This window comes from Pan troglodytes, chromosome 9 (assembly GCF_028858775.2).
Source record: "Pan troglodytes isolate AG18354 chromosome 9, NHGRI_mPanTro3-v2.0_pri, whole genome shotgun sequence".
Lineage (NCBI taxonomy): Eukaryota > Metazoa > Chordata > Mammalia > Primates > Hominidae > Pan > Pan troglodytes.
In genome coordinates, this window is record NC_072407.2 from 5,072,397 (window position 1) to 5,100,155 (window position 27,759).

Here is a 27,759-nt window from a genome sequence, read left to right on the forward strand (position 1 = left end):
TGCCTGGACAGCAGGGCCTCCTTAGGGCCACCTCCCAACCCAGCTAGGAGCGTCTTAAGGCCTGCCCTCCCTGCTGGGCTTGGGTGGGACGCTCAGGGACAGGCAGCAGTGGGCAGGGGCCAGCAGGTACTGGCAGCCCTGACCACAGCAGAGACTGGGCCCCAGAAGATGTGTTTCTCTCTTCTTTTTCATAGTTGTGTTGAGACAGAGTCTCACTCTGTTGCCCAGGCTGGAGTACAGTGGTGCAAACACAGTTCACTGCAGTGGCAACCTCCCAGGTTCCAGTGATCCTCCTGCCTCAGCCCCCTGAGTGGCGGGGACTACAGGTGTGAACACTGTGCCCAGCTAATTTATTAAATTTTGTTGTAGAGATGGGGTCTCATTATGATGCCCAGGCGGGTCTTGAATTTCTGGACTCAAGTGATCCTCCTGCCTTGGCCTCCTAAAATCCTGGGATTATAGGGGTGAGCCCCTTTGCCCGGCCTAAATCTGGCTCTTCAGATTCCGAGAGAGAGGGTACAGGAGCCTCTCTGCTCAGCCTGAAGAACACCCAGAAGGAGGGAACCTCAAAGAGCCCCGAGATGGAAGGCTCTCCTGGCAGCGCCTCCTGCAGGGGTGCCTGTGGAACAGGCTGGCCCCAGGGCTAGGAGAGTTCATGGCCCAGTCTGCTTCACTGGGCTGCCACAGTGTGAGAGCTGGGCCTAGACCTGGCTCCTGACATCCTAGTGAGGGCTGGGACCTTGGTGGTTCTGAAAGACCTTTACTGGATGGTTCCTTCCAGAGTGGGGTATGGGATACACACACGCTGCGGCCAGGCATTACGCCAGCTCCCGGATGCCTCAGCCTCGTGAATTCGGGGCAGGACGCTCAGGGCCCATGGTCAGCACAGCGGGTGGGTGGGTTCCAGCGTGGTCACTTCTCCAGGGGTGCATAATTGAGCAGCTTCTCGATCAGGTCCACGTGGGCCAGCAGCATCCGGCGGCAGCAGTAGCGCTTCAGGCCCAGGGCATCCAGCGCATCCCTGTGTCGAGGGGAGGAGCAGAGGCCAACTGAGTTCTCTACGGTCTGCAAAGGCCTGGAGCCCACATCCAACCTGCCTCTCACTGCCTGCTGGCCTCACCCCCCCGCCACCGGCAAGGCGAACAGATTGACCCGGATCAGAAGCTGAGATCTAGCAGTATGATCCTGGCTGGAGTAACCTGGAAATGCCCAGAACCCTGGGTGGAGCGTGAGGAGCCTCCTCTCCCACCTACTCTGGCTGTACGTGTGTGTGTATAACATATGTAAGAAATGTAAATGAAACGAAAACGAAGTAATTGCAGGGAGCTTAGAAAACCAAGGCCACCAAGGTGCTGATGTGCAGCCACCTCATCCAGCACTGGCCACGGCAGGGTAGCTCTCCAGGGGCCTGCCCTTAGCTGGTTCACCCCCACCCCATACAGAGCAAGCCCTGCTCTGCCGCTGTGGGGTCTTTCCTCACCTCTGCTTCCTTCCATCAGAGAGAGACTGCTTCTCCACGGAGCCACCTCTCCCACTTCCCAAGCCAATTAGAAGCTTTCATTTCCCTGGGACCTAGCTCCAGTCACCCTCAAGACCTCCAGAAAACTCCCACACCGATGGCTCCAATGTGCAGAGACACAGAAGCTTGGGAAAGGGGAGGCCACATTGGAGGCCCCTGCCGTTCCTATCCCGGGAAAGGGTCTGGACAGGCCGCCAGCCACTCAGTCTAGCAGCCCACTCGCTTTCCTCGTTTGTCCAGCAAGCTGCACCAAGTGCGGATGGCAGGCTAGCGCACACAAGCCCAGGGCTTCACATGTGACCAAGACTCAGTGGGCGAGGGTCAGACTCCAGAGGGGGGCACCAAGACTCAGGCACAGTGGTGACAGCAGCACCAAGGGACAAGCACAGGAGAAAGACGCCTCCCCTACAAAGCCTGATGAGGGTGGTCAGCAAGTCTACCCTGCATTTCTTTGTGTGTGTGTGTGCGTGAGACGGAGTTTCACTCTCTCTTCCAGGCTGGAGTGCAGTGGCGTGATCTTGGCTCACTGCAACCTCCACCTGCCTCCCAGACTCAAGCGATTCTCTCGTCTCAGCCTCCCAAGTAGCTGGGACCACAGGTGTGCACCGCCATGTCCGGCGAATTAAAAAGATAAGAGAGCCAGGCGCGGTGGCTCACGCCTGTAACCTCAGCACTTTGGGAGGTCGAGGCGGGTGGATCACCTGAGGTCAGGAGTTCCAGACCAGCCTGGCCAACATGGCGAAATCCCATCTCTACTGAAAATACAAAAATTAGCCGGGCGTGGTGGCACACGCCTGTAGTCCCAGCTACTCGGGAGGCTGAGACAGGAGAATTGCTGGAGCCCAGGAGGCGGAGGTTGCAGTGAGCCGAGATCGCGCCACTGCACTCCAACCTGGGCGACAGAGCGAGACTCCGTCTCAAAAAAGAAAAATAAGATAAAATAAATTTCTGGAGATCAGGGTCTCCCCAGGTTGTCCAGGCTGGTCTCGACCTCCTGGGCTCAAGCAAGCCTCTCGCCTCGGCCTCCCAAACTGCTGGGATTACAGATGTCAGCCGCCGCGCCCGCCCGTCCTGCAGCGAGGTTTGCAGGACATGGGGTGGGCCTGGGGGCAGAGACGGGAAAATAGGGCGGAGGCCAAGGGCTTTACTGCGGGTGACAAGACGCCTGCGACCCGCCAGGCCACCTAGAATCCCCAGGACACCACTGGTTTGAAGCCCAACTCCGTTCTCTTCCCCAGACTTCAGGGGATAACGTTCTCCCGAAAGCAGATCACAGAGCGGGGCTGGAGAAGCCGGGCCTGAAGCTGCTCATGGGGCGCTGGCCTCAGGCAGCGCTGCGCCTCCCGCCCCGGCGCGCACCCCAGGGCGGACTCAGCCCCCAGCCCCGGCCCGCACCCCACGGCGGACTCAGCCCCTAGCCCCGGCCCGCGCCTCACCCCTCGGTGTACTCGGCCTGCAGCAGCCCCAGGTAAGCCTCCCACTTGTTGCCGACGATCTTGCCACAAGTGAAGCAGCGTACAGGGATGATCATGGCGGCGGCGCGTCCCAGACTGCCCGGCCCGGCCCGGCCGCACGCGAAGAACCCCCCCAGGCCCCGCCCCGGGCGCGTCCACTGTCGCGGGAGGATCGGCTCCGCTCGTTCTCCGCTGCTCCGGCCGTCCCTCCACCGGCCCCGGCACCGCTGGCCGCAGTTTCCGCCGCGATGGGGGCTTCCCGTGCGTCCCGGGGCTCCTGGGCCTGTGCGTCCCGGGGCTCCCGGGCCCGCGCGGCCGCGGCAGCAGCAGACCGCACACCCCCGCCCACCGTCTTGGTGCATCCCGGCGCTACGGCGTCTGAGCAGGGCCGTAAAGCTGCGGCGGCGGTTCGCGTTTCTCGTGTCCGCTTGACTGACAGCTGCGCGGCGGGAGCGGGCGGCGCGAGCGGGAGGCGGCGGCAGGTACTGCGCCTGGGGGTTGTGGGGGCGTGCGGCCAGGGTCCCGTGGCCGGAGGTGTCCGACCGGGAGCGGCTGGAGCCGGACGCGAGCGGGGCGCGCGAGTTCGAGCCCAGAGCCGACACGCAGCAACAAGTGGGGTCCGGCGCGGGGGCTCGGGGAGAGGGCGGGCGGGGGCCGGGGCGGGTCTTCCTGCCGCCCCTCCTGGCTTCGCCGAGTAGTGGGTTCCTCCGCCTCGGCCTCTGCCCGCGGGGTGTCCGGGGCTCTCGGCGCTGAGTTCGGGGGTCCCATTCTGGACGCGGCCCAGCCCCTAGGGGCGCCGCCCTGGCCTCAGCTGCGCAATTACGGCCCCCGCCGGCAGCTCCCCGCCCCGGGCCCCTGTCCGCGTTCTTTCCGCTCTTTCCCGGGAATGTGGTCGGGGTGCGCCCTCCCGGGTCCCGGCTCTGCTGGCTGCTCGCCGTCCCGAGCTCCCGACGCTCAGACGCGCCTCTGAGCACGGGGAGAGGGGACCCGGGAGGGAGGTCGGGGAGGGCGTCGTGAAAGAGGTGCTCTTTGAGCTGAACCTGGAAGACCCCGGCACAGGGGATCCCTGGGCAGACTCCCGGAGGCTGCACTGGCAGGACCCGCTGAAGGCCTAAGCTCTGGCTTGCCCTGGAGCTCAGGGCCTACGGAGGACGAGGGACGAGGAGCCCGTGTCTCTCGGATGGAGTGCGGGGGTGCTGGCACCAGCACCCTTCTTGCTGTGCCCCTGGGGTGGGGGTGAGGAAATGGGGGGTCGGTGTGCAGTGAGAGGCAAAGAAGGTCCCTTGGAGGTGCGAGGTGGGCTGTGGGGGGTGGGTGGGCCGCAAAGCGGCACCCATGGGGGGCTCTGGGCTGGTTTGCCGGCCTGGGGCTTCTGGCTGGGGTGGGACCTGTGTTGGGTTCCAGGCATCAGCTGCCGTTTTCTCAGGGCAATGCTGCGTCTGTCTTAGTTGCAGAGGAGGAGGACGAAGGGTTTTCTGGGTCCGGAGTGGTGCTGGCCAGATCCACTGCACGCTTGGGGTTTCCGCTCCCACCCTGGCCAGGGCCCTGGGCAGCTTCCCCAGTGGCATTTGCCATACCCCACCCAGCCACGTGCGGAGCCACGAGCCGAGGCCACTTCCCTTCCCTGACCCCCTCCCCCCAGGATGAGTGGACGCACATCCTGCTCTGGGCAGAAGGGCAGGACAGGGGCCCTGAGTAACGGTGGCCTGGGGTCAGAGCCAGGTTCAGCTGCGAGGCTGCTGGTGGCTGTGGAGGTGAGGGGGGCAGGGGGGTCCCGGATGTTAGCAGGGTGGGCCCTGGGGAGTGGGTGGGGGCCTGGAGGCTTCTTGGAGGAGGGTCCAGGGCCTGTCCCGCCCCTGTTCCTGCCTGCAGGAGTTGTTTACTCAGAGCAAGGGGTGGTGGGGAGTGAGCCGCTCTCCAAATCCTGGCTTGGGCCAAGCTGACATTTTTGGAATTCCGAGTGTGTGCGCTTCCTATCCCTCCATTTCCCAGCAGAGCCCCTGAGATCTGGAGACTGCCCCAGCCTCAGGCTCTGTGCATCTCCCCCGAGCCCCCACCACATGTGTGCGGAGGCCCCTGGGGGCCCAGGCCTGTCCTCCGTCCCGACTGGGCTCTACCTGAGGACCCTGGGGAGCCTGGGCCTGGCCCTCCTCAGGCAAGCGGGGGTGGGAGGGAGCCTGGTGGGGGGGCAGGGCACTGTGCCGGCCAGCAGGGGCGGGTGAGGGCCCCTCTCTCCTGGGTGTGGAGTGTTGGCGCAGACTCGGCCTGGCTTCTGGCGGGCCGGGGGGTCTGGGATGGGGCCAGGAGGGTGAGGTGCTGGTTTTATAGAAGGGGGCGTTGTGGAGCCTCCTGTGGTCAGGGCAGGGCACAGGGAGCCGAGGGTGGGCTCCCCCGGCTGCTTCCTGCTAGAGGAGGGATCACTTCAGGGCAAAGGACCAGGGGAAACCCATGACTGAAGTTTTAGCTGCTGACCCCTCCCACCCTGGGTGTTGCCCTGGAAACAGGCCAGCCACGGGACCAGGAGGGCTGGGAGGGGGAGCACGGGCTGAGCCCTGGCTGGGATTCAGCTGAACTTGCACTCTGGTCTGGGATCCCAGCCCACGTTTCCCTGTCTGTAAAGCTCAGGTGGGATCAGAAACTGCCCGCCCGGAGGGCTGCATCCCTCCTGCCGCTGAGGCTGGGCATGACCTTGACTGGGAGAGGGTGTTGAAGGTGTCTGTCCCCAGCCTCGCCCCCACACCTGTGCTCTCTGGCCCTGTCCATGCCTGGGACAGATGTGTGCTCACCCCCAGGGTGCTGTGGGATGGGGTGGGTGCACACGGCGCCACGAGCACACGTGCCCGACACCTCAGCGGTGCACACAGCCAAGGCCACTGCCCACCGTACCCACGCCGTCTACGGTCTACGGTCCTCTCTACGGTCCTGGGAGACCAGCATTGTGAGCAGTGGGGCCTGTAGATGGGGCCGAGACTGAACTGGCCCTAGCCTCACCACTCATATGTCTGGGCTGGTGATATTTGGGAATGTCACTGCCTGCCATGCAGCTGCCCAGGCCTGATGTGCCCCCCAGACTGTTCTGTAGGGGTCTAGGTTGCAGGGGCCAGGGCCAGGGCTGTGGTGGGATGGCACCTGAGGTGCGGCTGCTCCTGGAGCCTGGGGGGTGTGGGAAGGTGCCCCCCACCCAAGGTCCTAAGTCTGTTGCCTTCACCCCCGACTCCCAGCAGATAAATACCCAACAGTGCAGGGAAGGATTACAGGGAAGGCTTGGAGTGTGGGGTTAGCCTCGGTGGTCCCAGGAGGAAAGATTGGGGGACCTCTGGACTATCTGTCCCTCCCCTGGGGCTGCTGGGGGTATCAGAGTGGTGTCTCCAGCCTCCAGGGCTCAGGTTTGGGTGGGAGGGGCCTGGTCCCACCCAGACTCCGTGTGCAGCCCCCAGTCCCTGCTCCTCTGTGTGCATGAGGGAGTTCCAGCTTGCTTGGGACCCCCCAGGGTGAGGGCTTGGGACAGGCACTGGGGCCCCGCAGGGGCTGAGGCAGCCAGGAAGCCCACAGCATAGGCTGTTTGTGTTGGCGGGCCTCCCTACCTCCTCAAAGCTGCCTCAGAGCCCGTGGGCCTGGGGGGCCAGGGTGTGTGGGCTTGGCTCTGCTGTCTGTCCTGAGCTGCCCCTGCTGGGCTGTGTGGAGACCCCGAGGTCTGGGCTGGGCCAGGACTGAGCTGCTGCCCTGCTGCTGGGGCTCAGAGAGGCTGCTCCACGGGCATGGCACCCAGGCTGCTGCAGACAGGCTGCTTTATCATGTAGGCAGGCCCCTCTTTGCGGGGGACCTCCGTCTGGCCTTGTGGGTGTCTGAGATCTCCTTGCAGCTCAGTCCCCGGGGCTTTTCCAACCTGCAGAGCTCTGGGTGTCTCTCTTGGGGCTCTCGCTCAGCCAGGGTTGGGGTGGAGGCTCTATGGTTCCCTCCTGCCCTTGGGCTACTGGAAGGACAGTTACCTCACTCCAGAGAGCTAGTTCTGAGGGGCGAGGTGTTGCGGGGTTGAGCCAGCAGGGCAGGGAGTAGTGGGCACTGCGTTTGGCTGCACAGGTGGGTTTGGGGCCTCTCCCTGGCCAGAAATCCCTCAGTGCCAGGAGGACAGACTCCCCAGCCTGGCACCCATGGTGGAGGAGGGCCTTGCGGGTCATTGCTGGCAGCTCCATAGGGAGGGCGTGAGGCCCTTTCCTGAGCTTGGGTGTCTGCTCAGAGCCCAAGGCAGGGTGGGGTAGGGGTGCTTGTGCCTGGTAGGAAGCAGACAGCAGGCTGGTCCAGAGGTCCAGGACCCCAGGGAGGAGGCACTGCTGCGTGTCTGTGTGGGTGTAAGCATGTGTCTTGGCCTGTGTCTCTGCATGTCCGTGCTGTGAGTACGTCTTTGAACATGTGTTCTCTGCACACCGTGTCTCTGTGAGTGTGAGTCTGTGTCCCTGCCTGGCTGTCTCAGAGGCCTGAAGGAGCAGAATTTGGTGACTCAGTCATTGATTCAAAGCTCTCCTGGTTGGGGCTACTCCTCAGTGGTCTTCTTCTCCGAGTCTGGTGGTGTATACCCTGCCCACCCCGACTGCCCCTCTGCCCTGTAGGGACCTGGCCCCAGGTGGGGGTTCCCTGCCCTTCTCTGGGAGCATCTCTGGCTGTACAGCTGAGGGTGGAAGCCAGGGCTCCACTCTGCCCATCTTTCCTTCTGCAGAGCTTGGGGCTGCCTTGGTCGCACCCACCACCTGCCTGCCCACTGGTCAGCCTTCAGGGACCCTGAGCACCGCCTGGTCTCTTTCCTGTGGCCAGCCCAGGTATGTCACGGCCCGGCTGGGCTGGATGGTTGTGGTGGGCAGCAGTGGGCTTGCCTCTGGGTCTCACTTTGCCAGCCCAGGGGCCTTGCCAGCGGACACTTTGACACCACACCTGAGTATCTAATCGGAGCTCCCGTGGGGAGGGGCTGGACTTTGGAGACAGGGTCCCAGAACACCCCGATTGGGGTGTTGAAGGACCCTCCCCGACTGAGCTCTGACACTGTGCCTTGCCCGGGCCCCTGACTGTGTCTGGGCAACCCAGTGTGAATCTTGAACTTGGCAACAGAAGCAAGCCCAGCTCCCCGCCCCCACCCCCCCCAACCCCGCTCCTCCTGGCCCTCAGTGGCCTTGTGAGGTTTTTGATTTCTTCTTGAATAGGCTTCATTTGCTCACCTGGGCGATGTGTGCAGAGCTTTGTAGATGGGAAAGGGGGCGGGAGGGGTCTTAGGGGACACTGGGACTGCATCCTGGGCGCTGGGCTCGGTGCAGGCACCCAGACCAGCTCTCCCTTCGCCCTCCCACCCGCCTGGGACCCTCGGGCCTTGCCTGCCACTTCCCCTTCCAGCCCCAGCCACAGAGGGACGCAGGGGAGATGGGGCAGGGGTGCCACTGGCTAGCCTGGCGGCGGATGCTCTCCTTGGGGTGGCTCGGGTGGTGTTTTTGACTGCAGGTGGGGTCTGGCTTCTCCCAGTCAGCCTGGGGTCCTCCCGGGTCCCCGTGGCACCTGCCCTTGCCTGGCCCACGAGTAGGTGCTCTGAGCGCTGCCCAGGTCACATGCGAGCTCCCTGGAGGCGCTGCGCACGGCTGAGTGTCTGCCCTCAGGTTGCACCTGCGTGGCCAGGGGAAGGGGGCCGGGCGCCATCTGCTCTCTGGGCAGAGCTGCAGGTGAGGGTTTCTGTCAGGGTTGGGGTCCCAGGGCTCCTGGGGTCTCTGCTGGGCCCCGATGCGTGGCCGCCGTTCTGACCCATTCCTGGGGCCCAGACCCACCAAAGAACCCCCAGGGGAAGGACAGGGTAGGGGCCATGGGACGCCCCAGGATGGCCGTGTGGGCCTTCAGGGGACCTCCAGGCCAGCCTCCTGTTCTCTGGGGGCCCCCTGTCCCCTTCCCCCAGCGAGGACCTGGGCATGGGGTGCTGCCCTGGGGCTTGGGCTGCAGTTCTCTACAGAGCCCTTGGGGGGCAGCAGAGGCTTGAGGCACCCAGCCCAGGTCATCAGGGGTGGGCAGAGCTGCGGGACCTCCCTGGGCACCCGGGGCTTCCACGGCAGCCCTCCCCAGACCTGCCACCTCCCACATCAGTCACTCCAGGAGGACCCAGGCCTCCAGAGCTGGTCAGCCCTGCCATGGAGCACCCCCGCCATGGAGCACCCCCTTCCCCTCCCTTAGCTTCCTCTCCCTCCTCTTCCTCCTGCCCTTCCTCATTCCCGACCTCTGGGCTTCAGGTCATCTGCCAGGAATCTGGGCCACGTGCTAATATCTTCCCAACACCGCAGGGCCCTTGTGCCCCTGTGCCCTGTGGTGGGGCTGGGGCTTCAGAGGCGTTGGTTAGGCTGCAGGGCACAGCTGGGGGCCTCTGTCCCCATCTCCGGCTGTGGGAGGTGTGTGCGCATCCGGCGTGATGACACCCAGGAGTGCAGGCACATCTGCGCACGGGGCCGGTATGTCTGTACCTGTCAAGGGGTGGGGTGGGGTCTTTTACAGGCTGACTTCCAGCCTGGGCTGGAGCAAAATGAAATTCTGGGCCCCTTGTTTAAAAATTACCAAGAATTTCAAGACGGGAACAGCAGAGCATCAAGCCAGCTGGGGTGGGTGCGCGCGACTGCCCTTGAGGCCGGCCCCGCTCCCGCATTGGGGACAGCACGGGGCGGAGGCCGAGCCGGGCCCACCTGGAGCGCTCTGCGTCTGTCCTGGGGCTGCCAGCCTCCTGCGGGGCTGCCTGGTGGAGGGGGCGGGGTGGGTATCTCAGGAATCACACCTGCGCTTTTCTGTGTTCTGGAACCTCCCATATAGTCAAAGACTCAACGACACCTGCTCCATGCAGTGCAGGCTGACCCAGCCCCCACCTCCGCCGGCACTCAGGGCTTCCCAAGGCGCCCGGGGCGGAGCCACTTCAAGTTGCCACCAGACAACAACGGGGTCACCCTCCATTTGCGTAGTGCTTTGAGTATCGTTCTCGTGGTCGGAGGTCTCCAAGCCCGGCCCGGGGCCAGAGTCCGGGCGAGGTACCGTGGGGGGAAGGGCTGGGGGCGTCGGTCGCGGGCTAAGAGCTGCCCAGGTCTCATCCCCAGGCCCCGGCCCCGGCCTCCAGTCCCCTCAGGCGCCCTTCGCGAGCATCTTCCTGCCGCGCGCGAAGGTGGGGGGGCTGGGGCGCCGGCGCGGGCGGAGGGGCCGGGGTCGCGGCTGGTGCATTGCCGGGGGCTGCGATTGGTCCGCCCAGGCGGAGCGCTGGGGTTTGCCGGGCGGTGCGGCGAGGAGGGGAGGGGTCCGCGCGGGGGCGGAGCCGCCGGGGATTGGCCGGGAGGGCGCGGGGTCGGGGGCGCGGGGGCCGCAGCGCGCGGGCCGGCCAGGTGTCTGGGTTCCGCCGCCGGGGTCCGAGCGGATCCGCGCGCCCCGCTGCCACCGCGGGGGCCAGAGCGGGAGCAGGAGCGGGGCCGGAGCAGGCGCCGGCCGGCGGGATGGGGCGTTCCGGGACGGCGGGTGCGGGGCGCTGAGCGGCGGCCCCGGCACACCCGGGCGCGATGCGCCGCTCCAGCACGGACGAGTCCACGTACCGGCGCAGCCCCTCTCCGGAGGGCAAGGAGCCGGACTTCGCGCGCGGCGGCCCCTTCCGGCGCTACAGCAGCCTATACGGGCGCGCGGGCGGCGGGGACGCCGGGGACGCCGGGGGCGCCTTCTTCGGCCTGCACGCGAACCCCGGCCCCAAGGCGGCCCAGGCGCGCTACACGTCGCCCAAGGGCAACAAGTACGTGGTTTTCTACCTGGACCTCTCCTTCGTCTTCCTCCTAGAGCTGAAGCGCTGCGGCATGGCGCGCGCCTGCCTCCAGGCCGTCAAGTACCTCATGTTCGCCTTCAACCTGCTCTTCTGGGTGAGTCCGGGGGCCGGGGTGGGGGCCCGGGAAAGACCCGGGGTCCCTCCCGCGGCGGGTCGCGGGGTCTGGGGAGTCGGAGTCGCTGCCCCGGCCAGGCGTTGGGTGCGGTTGTGGGGATGGTCCCGGGAGGACCCAAGACCGCTGCTCCGGCTGGGAGCCTGGACTGGGCGGGTGGGGAAGGTTTGCACCATCGCGGGGTCCGCCCCCTGCACTCAGAGCGGCTGCCGCACGCCCTGGCTGCCTCTCCTCTCATCTCCTTTCCTCACTTGATGAGACGGGACACGTTGCACACGTGCGCGCCGGACAGGGCCACCCGGGCACTGCGCCTCTCCTAGGGTCGGGGTTCGAGTCTGGGTCGTGGCCAGTTTTGCGCGGGGCCCCGGTGCCTCCTCTGCGCCCGCTCCCTCCTCGGTGCAGCCGTTATCCTTGCCTCGGCCCCGCCCCTCCAGGCAGGCGACCTGTCGGGCCCAGGGACTCACTTCCGAGGGTTTGAGCTGGCTGCCGCTAAGGTCCCCCAGTCGCCGGGAGGGGCTGCGGAAGGGAATCCTGGACACTGAGCAGGGCCGTGGGCCATCAGTGCTCGCGGGAGACACTGGCTTTCCCGCGCCTCCGGCAGCAGAGGCTTCCCTAACTTTTGCGGAGGTGGGGTCAGGTGTGCTCAGACCTGCAGTGGTGTCCGGCGGGGCCCTGTGTGCTGGATGGAGCAGAGCTGAGGTAGAGGGAGGACAGGGTTCCACCCCACCCCAGCCCCATGTCAGCAAGAGGTGGGGCAGGATTCCCACCTGGCCAGGTTGGAGCAAGCCTCATGGAGCCGCGACCCTGTCCTGTCCCTGGCTCCTGTGGAGGGCAGCTGCAGTTGGGGGTGGCCAAGGATGACCTGGACCGGGCCTGGGGCTTTGCTGGCTGGTCTGGGGGAGGTGAAGTGATACCAAGGTCATTTTGTGCCCTATTCTTAATTCCTGAACCAGCTCCCGCAGCTGGGAGGCGGGGGCGTGGCCTCAGCTCCTGCCTAGGCTCTGGGCTTCAGAAGGAGGCTGTCCATCTGCATAAGGTCCAGCTGGGCCAAGTGCCCAGAAGCCTGGGTCTGCCTTCCCACCTCTCCCCTCCTGAGCCCAGGCTCCTTCTCTAGCCAGCTTGGGGTGGGGGCAGGGGGGTCCCTGGGAGGGACAGCCAGCCTGGGTTGCCTGCTGAGTGTGACCCAAGGAGGCTCTTGGCCCAGACATCCACCTCCAGAAGGGGTCACCCAAGGGTTTGTTTTCTGCAAGAGGCTCTGGAGGGGTGAGGCCCAGGCCTGAGGGGCGCCTTGGAGGTAGGGGTGGTGGGAGGTGTGGGTGTGGCCTGGAGCTGGTGGGTGTGGGGGATGGGCTGCAGGTGGCTGAGTGACCAGAGTGTTTCTGTGACTGGGGGACGGGGCAGAATGACTGAAGGGCAGTGGGTGTGGGGGCCCGGCAGGCACGCAGGCAGGTCCTGGGAGGGGAAGCCCTCTCTCCTCTCCACCCTCCTCCTGTCCTCGTGGCCTGGACACCTGCCTTCAGGGAGAAAGAAGAGGGTCCTTTCCCAGGGGGGTCTCTCTGCTCTGAGAGCAGCCCGCCCTCATGGAGGACCCCCAGGTGGACCTCTCTTTGCTCTGTGAACCCCAGAGAAGCCTCCATTTCTACCGTATGGCAGACACACTCCCCCATCCTCAACCTGGGAAAGAACACACAAGGAACCCCCTTGGGACCCTATTCTGGGCTGGAAAATCCAATTCTCACTTTTTTATCTTTGTTTTTTGAGATAGAGTCTTGCTCTGTCGCCTGGAGTGCAGTGGCGTGATCTCGGCTCACTGCAACCTTCCGTCTCTGGGGTTCAAGCGATTCTCATGCCTCAGCTTCCCGAATTGCTGGGATTACAGGCGCGCATCACCACGCCTGTCTAATTTTTGTATTTTTAGTAGAGACAGGGTTTCACCATGTTGGTCAGGTTGGTCTCGAACTCCTGACCTCGTGATCCGCCTGCCTCGACCTCCCAAAGTGCTGGGATTACAGGCGGCCCCAATTATTTTTTATTAATCAATCACCACCTTCCTGCCAGTCCAGCAAACTGGAGCCCCGCTGGCTTCATACACCAGCCTTGGCCCCCCCCAACCCTGGGCTGGTGCCCAGTGGGGGTCTAAGGGTGGGGGCGGGGCAGGGGAAATAAGAATGAGTGGGGGTTTTGCCAGGAGAGTCTGTCCTGGGCTGATGTCCCTGCCTGCTGTGTCCTGAGTCACTGTGAGCTAAGCCCTCTCCTCCTGGCGTGAGGCTATTTCAGGAGTCAGGCCTAGCGCGCCCCTTCCCCAGGGCTCCTTTCCTTTTGGGGGTGCCAGCCCCCTGTTGTCGGGGCTTTTGCCGCCCACTCCATTTCCTACTCGTTGGGAGACCAGGGGATACAACCTGGCCCTCTCCTCCTCCTCCTCCGTCTTCTCAGGAGCGAAGTTCAGGGGTTAGGGTGGTGGGAGGGACGTCCCCCCGGCGGGACCTCAAGATCCCGGTGTGTGTCTGTCTTGACCCCCCGCTGCTGGAGTCCTGCTGGGCCTGTGGGGAGGGCATGGGGGAGCCCCAGTGGGCAGCCAGTGACCAGAGCCATGGGCAGTGGTGGGAGCCGGGGTGGGGTGAGGAAAGTTGTGTGTGACTGGGGGGCTGTGCCTGTCCTGGGTGTGGCTGTGGGTGTGGGGGCAGGGGCTGAGCCCTGTAAGTGGTACAGGTGCGGCCAGGGCACTGGGAGGGGTTGGGGGGCTGGGAGTGGGGTCCCATGCCTGGCTCCTGTGCGGTGGTCAGGGTGCAGCTTCCCTCTGCCCCCAGCTTGCCTGGCTGCCCCTTAGCTTTGCTCTCCTGTGCCCTCAACCCCAGCCTGGCACCCCTCTCTTCCACCTTTGCCTCCATGTTCTCCTCAAAACCCTACTTCTTCCAAATGCAGACCCTCCAAGGCCCTCACAGTACTCCTGGCTTCCAAGGTCTCTTTGGGTCCAGGCCTGAGCCCCCCTCCACACCCATGGTCAGGCTAGGGCCCCTGGTCACTGACTGGGCCTGGGGCAGCCTGGGGGCCTACCTGGGAGGGGAAGGGAGGGGCTCGCTCCAGAAGGCTGATTGACGTATTTCTTTACAGCGTTGGTTCGGATTTCTCAGGCAGGCATCTTTGCTGGGGTCTGGGAGGGTGGGGCTGCTGGCAAGAGTCTGTGCTCAGAGCCTCCAGCTTTGGGTGGAGTGGGGAGGGTTCCTGGGGCAGCCAGGGTGGGGAGGTAGGATGTGTCCTGGCCTGGTGGTGGGGGACCCGGTGGGGCCTTCAGAGTTCAGAGCACTGGTGCCAACTCCTAACCCCATGGACATCTGGGGACATGCTACCTGCCTTCAGCAAATAGAGGCCCTCACCCGGTGATGGCAGCTCCGCTGGGGCACAGCCACTGAGCCTTCCTTTGAGCCCTCCCTGCAGAGGTTGGGGAGTGGGAAGCAGGCTGCCGGTGGTGGGGCCGGGGTGTCTCCTGGGAGCCTCATTCTGGGGGAGGCTGGGTGCAGGGCCCGTGAGCCTGAGCGAGGTGTCCTGGGCCCAGGCAGGTGCCGACACAGACACAGGTTAGCAATGGTGAGGGCGTGGGGGGCTCTGCTGCCCTGGGACCCCCACCTTCAGGCCTCTGTGCTGCCTTGTCAGCCCAGCTGCTGCCAGCGACGCTCTTCCCCTAATGGAAGTGGAGGTCCCGGGGCGGAGGGGAGAGGACGGGGCCTGCTCTTCCCGCCTGTCAGGGATGGAGGTAGCCGAGCTATTTAGCAAGGTGCCACCACGAAGGGCTGTCCTCCCGCCCTCCTGGCCTCGGCTCCTTCCAGACGCTGCTCCCCAGGGTGGGTGCTGCTCCCCTTTCTCTTCACCCGCAGCACCAGGAGCTTGGTGGAAGCTCAGGCCGTCTCCGCACTGTATGGTTAGGGCCGGGGTGGGGGTTGGAGTCCCGCCTGCCAGTGTGGGACGCCAGGCAGGTTCTGCCCTCCTTGAGGCCTCATTTTCCCATCTGCACCATGTGGGGTGGTAGAGGGTGAGGTCCCCATATACTGGCCTGGCTCGGGGGTTGAATGGAAATGTGGGAGGCCTCTCAGTCCCCCACCACCTGCGCTGATCCCCGGGGAGACCCCCCAGGTGGGCAGTGTGAGTCTCGGAGCCAGGTGGTCCAGGGCCCCAGCCTGGAGGGGCACGGGGGCTGTCCTGGCTCTGCGCTGCCTGGGCTGTCAACCCTGGAGGTGTGGGGGCCTCTCAGCCTCACTGCCCACTCTCTGTTGTCCCAAAGGAAAGTCCTGGCTGCGCTTGAGGCCTCTGCTCTAAGATCAGCAGTGAGCCTGGTGGAGGGGTGCAGTGGGGGCTAGCCTTAGCTTCCCCTCCCCTGGGGTGAGCTGAGACGATGTCTGGCAGATGGCATGGCCGGCCCGCCTGGCGCTGGCCTCTGGGCAGCACAGTGTCCCCAAGGGTGGCAGAGGGCTCTGCCTCCAGCTCCCAGGCCTCTCTTTGAGGAGTTTAACGTCCCAGGCCAGCCTTTGGATCAACTGTTCGGAAACAATCCATTTCTGAACAAAGGCCCTGACGCTGGCAACCACAGCGTGTCTGAGCCTTGGGGAGTGTGTGGCTCCCTGTGGGTGGGGAGCAGCAACGGTCGGTCGGGGGACACTGCCTGCCCAGCTGTGGGCTCCAGGCAGCTCTGGTGCTGTTGGGGGTAGGTCAGACTTGTCCACCCGGTGACACAGGCCTGGCTCCATGGGGCCTCTGCAGGTTCCAGGTCCCAGCTGGCAGCAGGGCAGGCAGGCCGGGCCTCTGTGTGGAGAGGGCTGTCTCCGGGGGCGGAGATGTGGCATTGGCAGCTCAGGGCTGCAGGGGGCAGGCAGAGAAGTCAGGAGGCCCACGCAGGGGGACGGGAGTGAGCGTGGGGGACCTGGGCTCCCAGCCGCGCCTGTGCGATGTGAGCCGTGGTCCTGGCCTGATGACGGCAGGCCGCCTCCTCGCTGTTCCCACGCAGCCCGGCTGCACCCACAGCCCCGCTGGGTCACAGTCTCCTCCTGGATTCCTGTGCCTCCAGCAAACTCCTACCCACCCTGCAGGAGCCAGCATTGGCACCCTGGGCAGGTGCCCACTGACGAGGGCTGTTCTGCTCTCCCTGCTTTGGACACTGGCCTCAGGGTGGGCCTTGGTCACTGGGTGGGGCTGGTCTCCTCATCTCTGGGCCCTGGGGTCCCTTGGAGAGCTCCTAGGGTCAGGGGTGAGGGAACGGAGGACAGATGGGGATGTGGAAACAGGACGTCGCTCAGGGCCCACAGCTTTAAGGAAACAAATCACAGCGAGCCACACAGATTGTAAGTGGACAGACTTGTCATCCCTGGAAACCAGCATCCCAGCCATGATGGGGACGTTCCCGCCAGCCCAGAGGGTCCTGAGGCTGTGCTGGCTGCTAGCATCCCTGTGTCTGGACAGAGCCCTGGCCCCTGCAGGGACCCAGCCCCCCATCCTATTCCAAGGACGTGGCTGGCAGCCCAGCCATCTGCCACAAAGCCGCATGGCCGGAGGGGCAGTGGGCTGAGGGCTGAGAGCTGGCCAGCGCGGCCCCCGTGGGCCCGGAGGGAGCATACTCCATGGACTCCAGTGACTGCACCCCTGCCCAAGGCCTACAGGAGGCTCAAGGGGGCCGTCCCCCAGCACCTGCCCAAGAGGCTCAGGTGGGCTGTCCAGACTGGAAAAGAAGGGCAGAGCAGAGAATGCTTGGGCCTCAGCAGCACCTGCACACGCCCGGCGCTGGGGGACTGCCCCCCGAGCCTCTTGGGTGGGCGCTGAGGGACGGCCCTCCAAGCCTCTTGGGCTCCTAGTCTTGGGCAGAGCCATCAGTTGCTGCTGAAGATCAGGGTGAGCGAGTGTCTGATGGACTGAGCCTGGGGCCTGGTACGCTGGACGGACATTGGCCAGAGATGGTCTCACGCAGGTCCTGGGGGCAGGTTCTTGGCAGTGGACAGTGTGAGCTGATGTCTGGGAGAAGGACAGGCCCCAGGCACCGCTGACTGGAGGTGAAGAGGTCTGGGACGGAGCCCCTCTCCTGGGCTGTTACCCCAGCTGCCATCATCCCTAGGGTTCCTCTCCCCAGCTGTCATGGGGCGGGGTCAACCTCCCACCTGAGCTTGTGTCTGGCCTGGGGGGGGGGGCAGCAGTGAGGGAGGGAGGCTTTCAGCCTATTCCTATTTGTATTGAGCGCGTGGGGAGGGAGCTCCTCTGGTTTCCGGGTCCAGGCCCAGATGCTGGGTGGGACCCTGGGAGGGTGCGCAGGCTGCCAGCCACACCCCTAGCTGCTCCCCGTCTGGCTGCATTTGACCAGAGGGACCTGGCCCTCCTGGCCTCAGCCCTGCTCATCCTGCCTTTGATTTTCTGTCTCCAAGCTAATGGGGCCCATTTTCTCTTGCGCTTTGAGGCTATAATTTTCCTGCCAAAATGTTTTAAAAGCTGCATACACAGAAACACTTTCAAAATTGCAGGTAATTTTATTAACCACGTGCACGCATTTTATCTGTGTGGGTCTGCCAGCACGCTGGGGCCTCGGGGCCTGGGGGACGCCGGGTTGCAGGGCAGTAACGCGCGCGTGTGGCCACGTGTGATGGTGTGAGGCGTCTGTGGCAACGTGGGCTGTTGTCTGTCACAGTGTGTGTGACCGAGCCCGTCTGGTGACAGTGGGTGTCTCTTTCCTGCCGTCTCCGGTGGAGGTGAGGATGTTTCGTGGAGTGTTAATTAGGGAAATCAGTTCCCACCAGGGCTAGGGCAGTTGTGGGAGGGGCCCAGGGCTGGAGGTGTAGGGTTCCTTCCTGCCCAGCCCCCATGGAACGGGGTTTCCCACACCTGGCATGGCACCAGTCACTCTGCACGTGTCCTCCCTGTGTCCTTCGACACATCCCCATGGGGCGAGGGGAGCTTGGAACAGCTCATTTTCCTGATGACAGGAGAGGTCTGTGTCCTTGGAAGGCAGAGGCAGATGGAGCAGGCAGTTTGGGTTGTTTTTTTTTTTTTTTTTTTTTTTGAGATGGAGTCTCACTCTGTCGCCCAGGCTGGAGTGCAGTGGCATGATCTCTGCTCACTGCAAGCTCCGCCTCCTGGGTTCACGCCATTCTCCTGCCTCAGCCTCCCGAGTAGCTGCGACTACAGGTGCCCGCGACCACGCCCAGCTAATTTTTTGTATTTTTTAGTAGAGACGGGGTTTCCCCGTGTTAGCCAGGATGGTCTCGATCTCCTGACCTCGTGATCTGCCCGCCTCGGCCTTCCAAAGTGCTGAGATTACAGGTGTGAGCCACCACACCCGGCCCCTGTTTGGGTTTTAAATGACAGTTTTCTCTGTTGTGCTAGCACCTCCCCTCAGTTCAGGGACCTTCACCCCCAGCCTGGGCATTTCGTCTGGAATGAGACTTGTGGGGTTGCTTGGCGCTTGAGGCCAGGATATACTCTGAGCTGCGGATGGCCATCTCCTCTCCTGGGGCCTCGTTTCCCTCTGACCTCCTGCCCTCATCACCTGGTGATCTGGACCCAGGGCCATATCCCTTCTCTGCCCAGTTCTTGGGGCAGTGATGGTGTCAGGCCGTTTGTGGGTCCCCCTGGTGCCCTGTCTGCCCCTCCACAAGACCTGGGAACTGCGGGAGGACATGGGGACAGCCCAGGGGCAGGCTGGGGTTCCTGTGTGCTCGGGAATGCCCCTCAGTTCCGCATGGCCTTGTCTGTACACGGTGTGTGTGACCTTGTGCCCGACGGTCTGGAGGGACCATTGAGTGGGCCATTGCCTGTCCAGGCCTCTCCTGTGCTCCAGAATGTTACGAGGGATACCTCTCCAAAGGGGTGGGTGGGGGCGCCGCGTTCACAGTCAGCACCCTGGACAGCCCATCCCCCAGCTGCTGGTGCATCCCATAGCAGGGCCAGGTCCCCCGGGAAGTGGGGGCATCTCTGTAGAGCTGGCAGACCCCTGCCCACCCTGGGGCTGTGCCCCAAGCCCAGTGCTCCCAGTGAGGACAGATTCTCTTAATTAGGGATGTCCCCTGGCACTTCTGCCACGGAGCTGGCCTCTGGTCCTGCACACTCCAGACACATCCACCCTGGCTCACACACACCCCGGCTCACATGCACCCCGGATCCCACCCCCGCTGACACTCACCCCGGTTCCCATGCACCCCAGGCTCACATGCACTCCCGGCTCACACGCACCCCTGCTCACACGCACTCCGGCCCACACGCACCCCTGCTCACACGCACTTCGGCCCACACGCACCCCGCTCACACACCCCGCTCACCCAGTTCCCACGCACCCCAGGCTCCCACGGACCCCCGCTCACATGCACCCCGGTTCCCACGCACCCCAGGCTCCCATGCACCCGGCTCACATTCACGCCCGCTCACACGCACCCCAGCTCACATGCACCCCCGCTTGCATGCACCTCGCCTCCCACCCCCGCTCACACACACCCCCGGCTCGCATCCTGGGCTCACATGCACCCCCGGCTCCCATGCACCCCTGGGTCACACACATCCCCGCTCACACGCACCCCAGCTCTCACGCACCCCCCAGCTCACACCCCCCAGCTTGCACCCCCGGCACACATGCACCCCGGCTCACACGCACCCCCGGGCTCACACGTGCCCTGGCTCACATGCACCCCTGGGCTCACACGTGCCCTGACTCGCACACCTGGGCTCACATGCACCCCGGCTCACACGCACCCCAGGTCACACGCATCCCCACTCACATGCACCCAGGCTCACACACCCACCCCCAGCCCACACTCATCCCCGCTCACACACCCCCCCCACTCACACACACCCTGGCCCACATGCACCTTGGCTCACGCGCACCCCGGCTCACATGCACCCCGGGCCCACACGCATCGCGTCTCGCACCCCAGCTCACATGCACCCTTGCTAACATGCACCCCCTCTCCCAGGCACCCCGGCTCACACGCACCCCAACTCACACGCACCCCCACTCACACGCACTCCGGCTCTCACCCTGGCTCACACGCACCCCCTCTTACACGCACCCCGGGCTCACACGCAACCCCTCACACGCACCCCGGCTCACACGCACCCCCTCTCACACGCATCCCAGGCTCACACGCACCCCCTCTCACACGCACCCCCTCTCACACGCACCCCCGCTCACACGCACCCCTGCTCACACGCACCCCGGGCCCACATGCACTCCGGCTCACACGCACCCTCACTCATGCACCCTGGGCCCACACGCACCCCAGCTCCCATGTACCCCTGCTCACATGCACCCCAGCTCCCATGCATCCCGGGCTCACATACACCTTGACTCACACGTCTCAGGCTCATGCATCGGTCCCCTGGTGCGTCTCCAGGCCGCCCTCCACCGGGCTGTGCTGGCTGCCACCCCCAAGCCTCTTCCTGGTCTTCTGGGAAGCCTCCCCTATCACCCTAAGCTGCTTCTGGGGCTGGCTTTGCTCAGAAGCCACACCCAGGCTGGGGGCTGTGCCCAGGTCTCCTATTGGCTCCTTAGCAGCACCCCTGCAGCCACGAGGGGCTGTGTGGTCAGAGCCAGCAAGTCAGCCCCTGCCTCGGTACTCCCAATCCTGGGGCCCAGAGCACAGGGGTGACCCCTCTTCCTGCACCCAGTCTGTCCAGCTCCCCTGTGTGCTGTGCCTGGCCTGCTGGGGAGGGGCTCTGGGCGTGGGTGTCAGAGCTCAGCAGGCACCGGGAGCCAATGGCTCAGCAGAGCTTCCCAGGATAGGTCCTGCGCTGGCAGCCTCCGGACAGCATTCTGTTTTGAACTTTAAGCGGAGATGCTACCTCTGGAAGGCCGGGGAAGGACAGAGCCTGCCTTCTCCCCAGGATGGCCTGAGCGTGTGTGGGACTTGTGGGGCCCCAGCAGTGGGGGGAATCTGCTCTGAGGGGATTTTACCCTGTGGAGCCCAGAGGGACCGAAGACACCAGTGACAGGCCTGGCCTGAATCTTGGGGCACCAGCAGCCATGCTGGCCCTTGGGCAGGGAGCTGTGTCCCATCTCCCCAGCACAGCCTCCTGCCTGCCAGCCAGCCAGTAAAAGGGTGGCGGCCTCCAACCTCCAGCCTGGCTACTGGCTGATGGCACTGCTCAGGGAGGGGCAGGTGAGCGTGCACACGAGGAGGGGGCATCTCCCACCCCCAGGCCCCCTGAGGCAAGAGTGTTGGGGCTCATGGGCCCTCCGTGGGCCCTGCCAGGGTGGAGGCCCCAGGCCTGTCTTGAGCTGGGCTGGTGTGGCAGGTGGGGGTGGGGCGGCTGCTGGTGGCCAGCAGCTATCCCAGCCTTGGTTTCTGTCTGGAAAGTGGGGTGTGAGTCTGGCCCCTGGGGCTTGGGAGGCTTTTATGGGGTGACTTGGGGCTTCTGGTAGTCCCCCGGGAACCCCCAGAGCCTGGGGTCTGAGCCTGTCCTCAGGCATGTGGTCTGGGTGCTCCAAGGGGTTTCATCAGGTTGAGGGGTGGCTTTGCCAGCCCATTCCCAAGTCCTGTCCAGTCCAGGGTGGGGCAGGGATCCCCCAGGGCTGCGCGGCCCTTCCCAAGAACCAGTCAACCGTCGGCACCCCAGGATGTCTACCCACCACCCACCTGGGCGCCCACGCTGCAGACCAGGAGCTGGTCAGCATTTTCGGGGGACTGCTTGTCCCGTGCCCAGGCCTGGAACGTATCTCCCGTCTCATCCTGAAACGGCCCAAGCCCGAGGCCTCTGTCTGAAGGTGGGGTCCTGGCGGACCCCTGCTTCCCTTGAGGCCTTGCCGGGCCAGCAGCCTAGCACCCTCTCTCTGGGCGCAGCACCCCCTCGTCTCCCCCTGCCTCTTCCTGTTTTAATTGATTTTTATAAGAACAAGCACTTAGGAAACACAGTAAGAGCTCCGGCGGTTACAGACACTGCAGGAGGTGGCCCTCCGGGTGGCAGGTGCTCCTGTGGGACCCGCCTGCTTTGTTCCCACCAGTGCCCATGTGGCTGTAAGAAATCATAACTTGGCCGGGCGCGGTGGCTCATGCCTGTAATCTCAGCACTTTGGGAGGCCGAGACGGGCTGATCATGAGGTCAGGAGATTGAGATCAAGACCATCCTGGCGGCTGGGCGTGGTGGCTCACGCCTGTAATCCCAGCACATTGGGAGGCCGAGGCAGGCAGATCACGAGGTCAGGAGATCAAGACCATCCTGGCTAACACGGTGAAACCCCGTCTCTACTAAAAGTACAAAAAATTAGCCGGGCGTGGTGGCGGGCGCCTGTAGTCCCAGCTACTCGGGAGGCTGAGGCAGGAGAATGGCGTGAACCGGGGAGGCGGAGGTTGCAGTGAGCCGAGATCACACCACTGCACTCCAGCCTGGGTGACAGTGCGAGACTCGGTATCAAAACAAACAAACAAACAAAAAAGACTATTGTGGCTAAACCATCTCTACTAAAAATACAAAAAATTAACCGGGTGTGGTGGGGCATGCCTGTAGTCCCAGCTACTTGGGAGGCTGAGGCAGGAGAATCACTTGAACCTGGGAAGTGGAGGAGGTTGCAGTGAGCCCAGATGGTGCCACTGCACTCCAGCCTGAGCAACAGGGTGAGACTCCATCTCCAAAAAAAGAAAAAAAGAAAGAAATCATAACCAGGAGCAGAGCGTGAGGGAATCAGCGTTTCTCCTGCCACGAGTGACGGGACAGCCGGGGACATCACAGAGACCTTGTCGGGAGCTGGGAATTGGAATCCTGGGACCACCTGCCAGGAAGCCCCATCCCGGAGTGAGGGCAGGGCTGGGTCTCCCTGACAGCACAGTCTGGAAAGGCTGGAGTGGCCTGTCAGGTGGGGAGTGGGCCTTCTGCACTGCGCAGACCAGACGGCGAAGTGGGGTTAGGGGTGTGCAGACTGCGTCCTGGGGCCTAAGATCCCGTCCCTTTGGCTCCAGGCCAGGGGTTGGGCGGATCCCTCCTAGAGGGAGTGGTTCAGAGGCACAAGGGAGCCTCCCCAACTGTGGCCATGGAGTGTGGGTTTGGGGATGGGGTGCCAGCCCAGGGTGTCGGGAAAGACTGGCCTGCCCTGGACACCCCCCCGGGCTGCCGTGGGATTTAGCAGGACTCTGAGTGGTTCTGGCTCAGGCTGGCAGGCGGCATGGCTTTGGGCTTGTGGGCCGGGCTCTGCCCTGGGGTCCAGAGCTTGCACTGGGGCCTCACCCTGTCTGTGTCTCTCATGTTGCTGTGCCCCAGCTGGGAGGCTGTGGCGTGCTGGGTGTCGGCATCTGGCTGGCCGCCACACAGGGGAGCTTCGCCACGCTGTCCTCTTCCTTCCCGTCCCTGTCGGCTGCCAACCTGCTCATCATCACCGGCGCCTTTGTCATGGCCATCGGCTTCGTGGGCTGCCTGGGTGCCATCAAGGAGAACAAGTGCCTCCTGCTCACTGTGAGTGCCGGGGCCCAAGCGATGCTCCGGGTGGGACCACGCAGGGTGGGGCTCCGGTGGTCCCCAGGCCTTGGCTGCTGCAGTGACCCCCCAGACGTGGGCACCACCTCTGGGGCCTGACCTCCAGGCTGGCAGTGTGGCCCGGGGCCCTGGCCACTGTTGGGTCTTCCAGGCTACACTGGGGCTGGGGGGTGATTTGCAGAGCGGTGTGGGGGTCACTCAAGAGAACGTGCTGTACCTTGTCAGGGGCCTCCCCTGACGGGACACTGGCCCTGGTGAGTGCAGGCACAGCCCCACACACACGTACACACGCATGTGCAGCCTTTCACGGGCTTGCGGTCTCCATGACTCATTCCTGACCACCCCACCCCCACTGTGGCCCCTTCCCCAGCTTCTTGTTGGGGGCCTGGTCTCTCAGCTCTCTGGGACCGTCTGCTGGGACCCTCCCAGCCCCCACCTCGCCTCGGGGATGGACTTACAGGCAGGGATATGTTTATCCTCCTTAGAAATGTTAATCACAGATAATTAAAAAGGAAAAGGGCTCCTAGATGGAAACACAGGCTTGCTACTGATTAACATGCCTCGCCGAGGCCGTGGGCCCTGCGGGGGGTGTGCAGCCTGCTGAGGTCCTAAATCACGAGGCTTCCGATCACTCCTTTGTCTGGGAAGCCCTGGATGGGGTGGGGCCTCCCTTAGGTCGCCTCAGCCAGTCCACTCCCCTCCGTACCCCTTCCTGGGGGCAAGCCCCAAGTCTATCAGCCTCCCTGGCATCAGGTTGGGGCCCAGAGACCCCTGGAGGCAGTCGGTGGGGGTCTGTGGCAGCCCTGCTGGGGCTTGGAGCTCCTCAAACAGTTGAGGAAGCTGCTGTGTGTGGGCCCCACCAGGCCTGCAGGGACCAAAGCCCAACCCCCTTTCCCATGGGTGACTTGGGACCAGAACCCTGGGTACCTCCTGGGGGTGAAGGACTCCTGTGTCCTTAGCCCAGCACCCTGTCTGCCCCACTCACGCCCACTCTGCCTGGGCCCCCCAGCTCCTGGACACACACTGTCCATGCCTGCCCTCCTCTTTTGTGGGTGTCACTGACCCCCGCATGGAGGAGCAGCAGGGCTGGGGTCAGGCTGAGCTTCGGGGCTGCCGCCAGGCGGGGGAAGCTTGCATGGTCAGAGGTGGGGCTGGCAGCCTGTGGTCTTGCTGGAGGGGGCATCAGCCACGCTGGCTGCCCTGAGGACTGTGACGTGTGGGCAGAGGGGGCCTCTGCAGCCCAGCTGTGGCTCCTGCTGGGGCATCTTCCCACCATGAAGACAGGCACCCAGCGAGGCACCTGCCAGACACTCAGAGGCCCCTGGATGGAGGTGTCCTGAAGGCAGCTAACAGGGGCTGGGGCCTCAGGAACAGGGACTTGTGCCCACTTGGGGGTGTCTGGGTTGCCCCAGGGATGGGGGCAGGGGAAGGGAGCCCAGGCCAGCCCAGGGCCCCACACTCAGGGGCTGAGCAGGACACAACAGCCACAGTCCCTGGACCTGGGGCCAAGGGTTCTGAGGTGGGGGCGGCGTTCTGGGCTCTCTGGGAGTGGGGGCCTGGCAGAGGTTTCTTGGCAGCACCAGGTATCCATGAGGTACGTGGCCCTGGCCCGCTATGGGGCGGAGGCCTGGGGCCTTTCGGGTCCCCGTCTGAGCCTGCCCCCTCCACAGTTCTTCCTGCTGCTGCTGCTGGTGTTCCTGCTGGAGGCCACCATCGCCATCCTCTTCTTCGCCTACACGGACAAGGTACGGCTGCCTTGGCCGCAGGCCCAACTGCAGGGCTGGGGGCTCCATCCTCACTCCCAGGGAGCACTGTGGGCCCAGTGTGGACAGAGTGGCCCTGCATGTGCCCTCACGGGCGGGCAGGACAGCGGGTGTGGATTTACCAGGCCTGGAGGGGCAGCGCCGGCGACCCTGGGAGGCTGTGCTGTGGCTCTGCAGTGACTGGGGCACAAGGGCACTGCTACCCCACCCGGAGGGTGCGCCCCAGGTTGTCCCCCGCCCTCTGACGCAGCGTCCTGAGCCGTCTGCTCCCAGCGCCCCATCCGGGCTGCGCAGCGTGGGGTTCTGCTCTGTAGAGCGGCCTCTTCTTGGTCACTCACTTATATATTCAGCCATTTGTTTATATTGGGATGAAGTCCTGGCTATTGAGGCTGCACTCCGAGCTAGAACACAACACTACTTTGTTTTGTGAATCACACTGTCCGTCCTTGGCCCTGGGGAGCTTCTGCCGTCTGCTGCTGGGTCCCCTGACGTGCCCCCATCAACAGACTTTTCATTTTGGGGCACGTCCTGACTTCCTGGCACTGCAGGGTGCTCCAGGCTCCTTCATTCCCTGCCCTGGCCCAGGAATCAGCCCCTTCTCCAGGGTGCTCTGGGTCCTCACTGAATATTGGGGACCGAGACCAGGGTGCTGGGTGGGCTCAGCGCTCATAGCCCCTGGCTTTCAGCTCACAGAGCATGGCTGCATGTGTCCCGATGCATGGAGGCACCTGTGTCCCTGTCCTCTGTCCCCCCAGGACCCATGGTCCTCCCCCAGCCTGGGGAGGAAGCCCAGAGGTGGGGGCCCTGGGCCTCAGGGCTGCTGGGAGGACATGGGGCCAGTGTGTCTGCAGCTTGGTGGGCTGGGAGGCGCGGGGGACACTTCAAGACCAGGCACAGGAGGGGCCCAGCTTAGGGGCGAGGGGGTCTGGATGAGGGAGGCGGGGTACAGTGGGAGGGGCCCTGCTGACCCCCGCCGCACCCCCAGATTGACAGGTATGCCCAGCGAGACCTGAAGAAAGGCTTGCACCTGTACGGCACGCAGGGCAACGTGGGCCTCACCAACGCCTGGAGCATCATCCAGACCGACGTGAGGCGTGGGCAGGTGGGCGGGGTCGGCGGGTGCCCCCTCCCCTCCTGCCTCAGCCCGACCTGAGCTTGCCCCCCAGTTCCGCTGCTGTGGCGTCTCCAACTACACTGACTGGTTCGAGGTGTACAACGCCACGCGGGTACCTGACTCCTGCTGCTTGGAGTTCAGTGAGAGCTGTGGGCTGCACGCCCCCGGCACCTGGTGGAAGGCGGTGAGTGAGACCCCCACCCTGGGGGCTGGTAGGGGCCTAGAGGGTGGGACCAGCAGGCCCTGCCGTGACACGCATGACATCCCTCCCTGCAGCCGTGCTACGAGACGGTGAAGGTGTGGCTTCAGGAGAACCTGCTGGCTGTGGGCATCTTTGGGCTGTGCACGGCGCTGGTGCAGGTATGGCCTGGGGGCCTGCAGGCTCCCTGCCCCCACTTTGTTGGGACCTTCTGAGCCCAGGGAACAAAGTAGCAAAGACCTTGCCCCCAGGAACCCACGATCGGGGGAGGCCGGGGCAAAAGCAGGAGGGCGAGTTCAGGGGGATGGGCAGGGACGGCCTGTGGGGACAGTGGGCTCCCTCCTAGTGGACAGAGGCAGAGGCTGGTGTGGGGTGGAGGCCGGTGGTCGTCCATGTTGGTCGGTGGCCCAGGACTGGCCAGTGCACAGAGGGTGGCAGCTGGGGCCCTGGTGCCAGTGGCCCCTGCTCTTCAAACTCCACAGCCCTCAGGAAGTTCTGGGTGTCCTCATGCCTGCAAGGCTCAGGGGAGGGTGTTGTGGCTCGAGCCACAGGGGTTGGGTGGGGCGTGCAAGCCACCAGGAAGCTGAAGGGCTCTGCCACTGTGTTGCCCACCCAGGGGTCAGGGCCAGGGCACCTGCTGAGGACAGGGACCGCTCTGGGCTTGAGGCCTGAGCCTGTGGAGCTGCCATGCCCAGTCCTCCTCCCCTACCTACAGATCCTGGGCCTGACCTTCGCCATGACCATGTACTGCCAAGTGGTCAAAGCAGACACCTACTGCGCGTAGGCCGCCCACCGCCCGCTTCTCTGCCAAAAGGACGCCCACGGGGAGATGGCCGCACCCACAGCTGCCTTTCCCACCACCAGCCTCGGTGCTCTGCCCCATGCTGGGAGGAGGGAGGGAGGGACAGGTGCCTGGAGCCCCCAGAACCCTGTTTCTGGAAGGCCCTGGCTCAGGTGGCTTCAGGGCCTCCGGACCCCCCCCCCCGGGAGGGGTGGCCACGTGCTGGCTGCGGAACCCAGGGCAGGGGTGGGAGGGGCCTCCAGCACTTTTTATATTTACGTATTCTCCAAAGCAGTGTTCACACGGGAGCCAGCCTGTGGCCCCCAGCCTCCTGGGAAACGGGTTGGTGCTGGAGGAGCCGGGTCTTGGCATCCTGGAGGTGGCCCCACTGGTCCTGGTGCTCCAGGCGGGGCCGTGGACCCCTCACCTACATTCCATAGTGGGCCCGTGGGGCTCCTGGTGCATCTTAATAAAGTGTGAGCAGCAACCTTGCGTCTATTGCTCGTCTGCCTTCCCTATCCTATCTTCCCTTCTGGCACCCAGGCCTGGGGCAGGGCAGCCTCTGGCATGAACGGTGCTTAGGCAGAGCC

The 27,759-nt window shown here is 64.5% G+C and overlaps 2 protein-coding genes and 1 long non-coding RNA gene across 16 annotated transcripts; 1 reads left to right on the forward strand and 2 right to left on the reverse strand.

Annotated features, from left to right (window-relative positions):
* Window positions 1–744: 744 nt before the first annotated feature.
* POLR2L (RNA polymerase II, I and III subunit L) lies at window positions 745–3,114 on the reverse strand. The gene is made up of 2 exons (XM_009459661.3): window positions 2,956–3,114; window positions 745–1,021 (listed from the first exon to the last, which is right to left on the reverse strand). Exons 1-2 carry the CDS (start codon window positions 3,048–3,050, stop codon window positions 913–915), a joined length of 204 nt encoding a protein of 67 aa, XP_009457936.1. The 5' UTR covers window positions 3,051–3,114; the 3' UTR covers window positions 745–912.
* A 235-nt stretch (window positions 3,115–3,349) lies between these two features.
* TSPAN4 (tetraspanin 4) lies at window positions 3,350–27,656 on the forward strand. Of its 14 annotated transcripts, XM_063783685.1 has the most exons (10): window positions 3,474–3,585; window positions 7,688–7,787; window positions 9,796–10,007; window positions 10,792–10,871; window positions 23,100–23,291; window positions 24,983–25,057; window positions 26,061–26,162; window positions 26,242–26,373; window positions 26,466–26,549; window positions 27,104–27,656. In XM_063783685.1, the coding sequence occupies exons 4-10, from the start codon at window positions 10,809–10,811 to the stop codon at window positions 27,170–27,172; spliced, it is 717 nt and encodes a 238-aa protein (XP_063639755.1). In that variant the 5' UTR covers window positions 3,474–3,585; window positions 7,688–7,787; window positions 9,796–10,007; window positions 10,792–10,808; the 3' UTR covers window positions 27,173–27,656. The 14 variants fall into 14 exon arrangements, with proteins under 14 accessions (XP_016775557.1, XP_063639756.1, XP_016775562.1 ...); XM_016920068.4 differs by lacking the exons at window positions 3,474–3,585; window positions 9,796–10,007 and adding an exon at window positions 3,350–3,455; XM_016920070.4 differs by lacking the exon at window positions 9,796–10,007 and having other exon boundaries at window positions 3,452–3,585.
* Window positions 22,285–23,154, reverse strand: LOC134807320 (uncharacterized). Its single transcript, XR_010147416.1, has 2 exons — window positions 23,067–23,154; window positions 22,285–22,471 (listed from the first exon to the last, which is right to left on the reverse strand). It is a non-coding gene; the product is annotated as an uncharacterized LOC134807320 (long non-coding RNA).
* Window positions 27,657–27,759: the final 103 nt, after the last annotated feature.